The sequence below is a fragment of the Sorghum bicolor genome, chromosome 2 (genome assembly GCF_000003195.3).
Source record: "Sorghum bicolor cultivar BTx623 chromosome 2, Sorghum_bicolor_NCBIv3, whole genome shotgun sequence".
Taxonomy (NCBI): domain Eukaryota; kingdom Viridiplantae; phylum Streptophyta; class Magnoliopsida; order Poales; family Poaceae; genus Sorghum; species Sorghum bicolor.
The window spans coordinates 49,469,180-49,473,541 of NC_012871.2; the positions used below are offsets into that span (position 1 = coordinate 49,469,180).

The following is a 4,362-nucleotide window of genomic DNA, read 5'->3' on the forward strand; positions in this document are numbered from 1 at the left end:
ATAGAGGGGAGGAGGTAGCCGGCTATAAACCGGACCTTTAGTACCGGTTCAGGGCACAAACCGGTGCCAAAGGGTAACCCGTTGCAAACCGGTGCTAAAGGCTTTGCCTCGGCCCATGGCACTGGCCGGTGCTAAAGGGGACCCTTTAGCACCGGTTGGTAACAGGGACCGGTGCTAAAGGGTTCCTGCCCTGACAGCACCTGTCAGTAGCCGTTGGGCAGGACCCTTTAACACCGGTTCGTGTTACGAACCGGTGTTAAAGGGTCCTTTAACCCCGGGCCGCAAAAAGACCGAGATTTTTGGCAATTTTGGGCATCGACCAATGCTCAATTCTGTAGTATACATACGGGATACCAGTGATTTTGCATTATGTCCTATATCTAGTATAATATCTCATAATATTTTTTCTCGAATCTTATAACTAGATACGAATTTCAGATAATGATATCTGAAATCAAAGTGAACGGTGGGACACGCGTCGGCCATCTCCACAGCTATAGGTGTCGTATGACACGATATAATTGCCAATTTGCCATTATAATGTACACAAACACGTAAATCTTTTGCGTGATCGAGAAAAAAAAATACCATTATAATTGTTGTCTCCTTATGGCAAAATAGCCAATACTCTCCTGTATTCAAGTTCTCTCGTATATGCCACAAATGTAACAGTGGGCCAATTGCATGTTGCTTTGTAGGAGTATGTACTACCTGAAACGGTTCAGGTATATGCCACAAATGTAACAGTGGGCCAATTGCATGTTGCTTTGTAGGATTCCAAAAATGACCGAAACCTATATAAATGCAAAAGCCACCCTGAAATTTTCTACACGGTTCGAACCGGATCCCTTCCTCGGTTCCTCAAGTCTCAAAGGCGTGGCGTTGCCTTGCGTCCCCGCACACCTCTCTGATCCCCTCTCACGGTCGCGGCCATGGCGGGAGCCAATCATCCTCGCTGCTGCCACCTCCCGACGCTTCTCGCCATCATCTCGGCCGCCGCTCTGCTTCTCTTCTTCCCGCGATTCTCGACGACGGCGGCGGCGGCCGTGGACAAGGGGACGAACCGATCGTCGTTGCTCGGGGAGCCGAGGGAATGGGCCACGGGCAAGGACGAGGCGGAGATTCTCGCCGAGGCCGAGGCGCGCGCTGCCGCCGGAGGAGAGGGTTTGCTGGCTCGGGACGACGGGCGCGAATTCCACTCGCTCGACGGCATGCTGCAGTGGGCGATTGGTATGGGGCTTTTGCGGGTTCCTTCTTCATGTGTTCATTTTGTTGTGTCTTGTGTGAATTCGCCGATTCGAACCCGAAATGTATCAACCTACATTGTCTCAAGTCGGGGCAAATTGACTCCAAAACCGCTGCTGATGCAGGGAACTCTGACCCGGATAAGTTGAGAGAAAAAGCTGCGGAATTGGAGAGCCTATCAGCAGAGGAATTACTCAAACGACAGATGGAGATTAAGGTTAAGTGGTTGCTGCACAGTTCATGGAAATTTGTTCATCCAAGTTTAGAGTTCACTTTAATTTACGAATTTCCTTAACAAGGACTCCTATTTCTGTTGGTCATAAAAGTCGCTCTTCAGAGTGGTAAAATGCAAATACCTTCATCCAAATAACTGCCTTGCAGGAGCTGATGGAGACGTTAAAAGTGCCATCAGATGCTGAGTTGATGAAGATTGCTATTGCTGACTTGAATAATTCGTCTGTTTTGCTGGAGGACCGCCGTCGTGCACTACAAGAGCTTTTACTTTTCGTTGAGCCCATCGACAATGCTAATGGTAAATTACATAATCATTTGTCAATATAAGCGAATGCTCGAAACCTCATCTTCAGCAAATCAATGATGGATAAGCGTGTAGCTACAGATAATAGATGCCCCTTTTTTACTCTTGTCCATAAGAGAGAGTACGTCAGTTTAGTTATTCACCTGTAATTGATGCATATTAAGATGATCCATGTACCTGTTGCATAGTTGTTTGTTCTGAAAGTTAAAATTGTGTTTCCAAGTCTCCATTCCCTCTTTCATAAAGATCAGCAGTTCACTTCTATACTAGATTCTTATTGTGACATGCTTTTATCAATTTATTTTCAGACCTTGACAAACTTGGAGGCCTTCTTCCGTTGATTCAGGAACTTAGCAATGCAGATGAAGGAATGAGAACTACCTCAGCATGGGTCCTAGGCAAAGCCAGTCAGAACAATGTTCTTGTTCAAAACCAGGTACTACTAGCTTAACAGGTCTATTTTCTATGGTGATTCCTCTGTCTTTTGCTTCTATCCTTACTGCTTACACAAGAAACTGTGCTCCATTCTTTCAATGCATCATTCTATGGGTTATCAGTATTTATACAACTCTTTGTACTTGGATAGATCCTTGGTTATGGAGCTTTGCAAGGATTAGTGAAGATGGGCTATTCCAGTTCTGCACCAGAAGCTGCAAAGGCACTTTATGCTGTATCCTCTTTGATTAGGGACAATGAACATGGACAGGAGCTGTTCCTTTCAGAAAATGGCTATGCAATGTTGCAGGTAGAAAAAGGAAATCATGTATTGAACATCTAGGCAAAAGTGAGGTTGAAGTGTACCAATGCATTGTTTGTTTGCAGCATGTACTGTCAACCACTAGAACTAATGTTCGGCTTCAGAAAAAGGTTGTGTCTTTACTGGCATATATAGCTGACTTTCAGCTAAATACAGGGAAGTCACAAGCTCCATCCTTAAGCAACTACTTTTTCGTAAAATCAGTAGTTGAGATGATATCATCAGTGCCTGACCTTGATCTCCAGGAGAAGGTACACTCCAAAATACCATCTAAGTGAATACTATTTTCTTATTTTTGCCATGAGGTATGAGATGCTAGTCTTCCTGATCAAACTTGTTTTGGTCATGATACATGCAGGCTTTGTTAGCTGTTAGGAGTCTGCTGCAGCTTACGTCAGCTGATGCTACAGATCTTCAGAAGTTTTCAGGCCTGAATGATTCCCTGAATACACTGAGGTTGCAATTGGATGAGTTGACATCTCATGAGGAACAAAGAGAGTATGCTCTAGAAGTTGAAATTCTCCGGAGAGAAGTCCACATCGTCTTCCAACAGAAAATCGATCAGGTATTGGTTCATACCTTCAATGATGCTGGAGTAGCAAATTCTGTTGTTTAATGTGCATTTCTTCTGTCTATGAATACAGGCAAGAGTGGTTGCGACATGACATGAAAAATGACAAATGAAGGCAAATATAAGCCTGGCAATTTGAACATATGTAATGTTTGGAAACCTTTGTTGTCCATATGATGGTGATCGAGTAACAATTCTACTTAGCTGAATGACAAGTTGTCAACAGAACTCGGGTTGCATGGGATCATAGATAATTCGCACATAGGATGTCACAAAATGGTGATTGTCTAAGTTACAGAACAAAGAAGTGCAATGGAACAGAGTTGTCACTCATTTCTGCTTCATGTCAAACCGTTTCATTAATACACCTATAACCCATTGAATGTTGTTGAAACAATTGGTTTTTGTAAATCTCTAGTATATTTGTTTACTGTTTACAGGTTTATATATGTTACAAAAATGGGCCTCTTGGGCTTAGTAAACACAGCCCAAATATGTATACAACTCAACACTCCCCCTCAAGATGGGCGATATATATCTATCATTCCCATCTTGTTACATGCTACTACACAATCTTTGACTCCTAGACCTTTTGTTAAACAATCTACTTGTTATGGCCTAGGGAGCGTAGAGCCTATTGATGGAAGGTGGGAAGCCGGGGCTTGAATCCTCGACGGCAGCGAGGAGCAGGCGCCCTAGGGGATTGGAGTGCGTGCTGCAGTAGGAGGGAGACGAGAGCAGTACCCTGAGAGCCCAAGGGGAGATATACTCCAAACCCAGGCTTAATCTATTCCAATCTTAGAGTTCCAGACTTATACGTATAGTCCTAACAAACTGACCTATTCTCAAGCAAATAAATAATATAACTAACAGACTCTTTGTTTTTGAGATTACACAGTACAACGCAGACACTCAACACGCACGCACACTCACCCCTATGAACACACGTACGCAAACCCTACCCCTATGAGCACCTTCGAAGGACTGAGCCGGCAAATCTTGAAGTTCACGAAGTCACCACAGGCGCCTCGCTGTCGACGGGCACGTCGCCTACCACTTAATGCATAGCGCCGGAAAATCCTGGAATAAATCCAGAATAAAGTGCCGCACCCAGGATTTGAACCCTGGGTGGGAGCCCCCCAACCAATGGCCTTTGCCATTGCGCCGTGAACCCCTTGGCATAACTAACAGACTCTTGAATAACAGCTGAGAACTAAGGACTCCTAACAGCCCGAGGCTGTGGGCTCTGGA

The 4,362-nt window shown here is 44.6% G+C and overlaps 1 protein-coding gene across 1 annotated transcript; it reads left to right on the plus strand.

Annotated features, from left to right (window-relative positions):
- LOC8064661 (hsp70 nucleotide exchange factor FES1) lies at positions 845–3,505 on the plus strand. Its single transcript, XM_002459950.2, has 8 exons — positions 845–1,230; positions 1,371–1,462; positions 1,627–1,777; positions 2,092–2,219; positions 2,370–2,528; positions 2,606–2,791; positions 2,899–3,105; positions 3,185–3,505. The coding sequence occupies exons 1-8, from the start codon at positions 933–935 to the stop codon at positions 3,203–3,205; spliced, it is 1,242 nt and encodes a 413-aa protein (XP_002459995.1). The 5' UTR covers positions 845–932; the 3' UTR covers positions 3,206–3,505.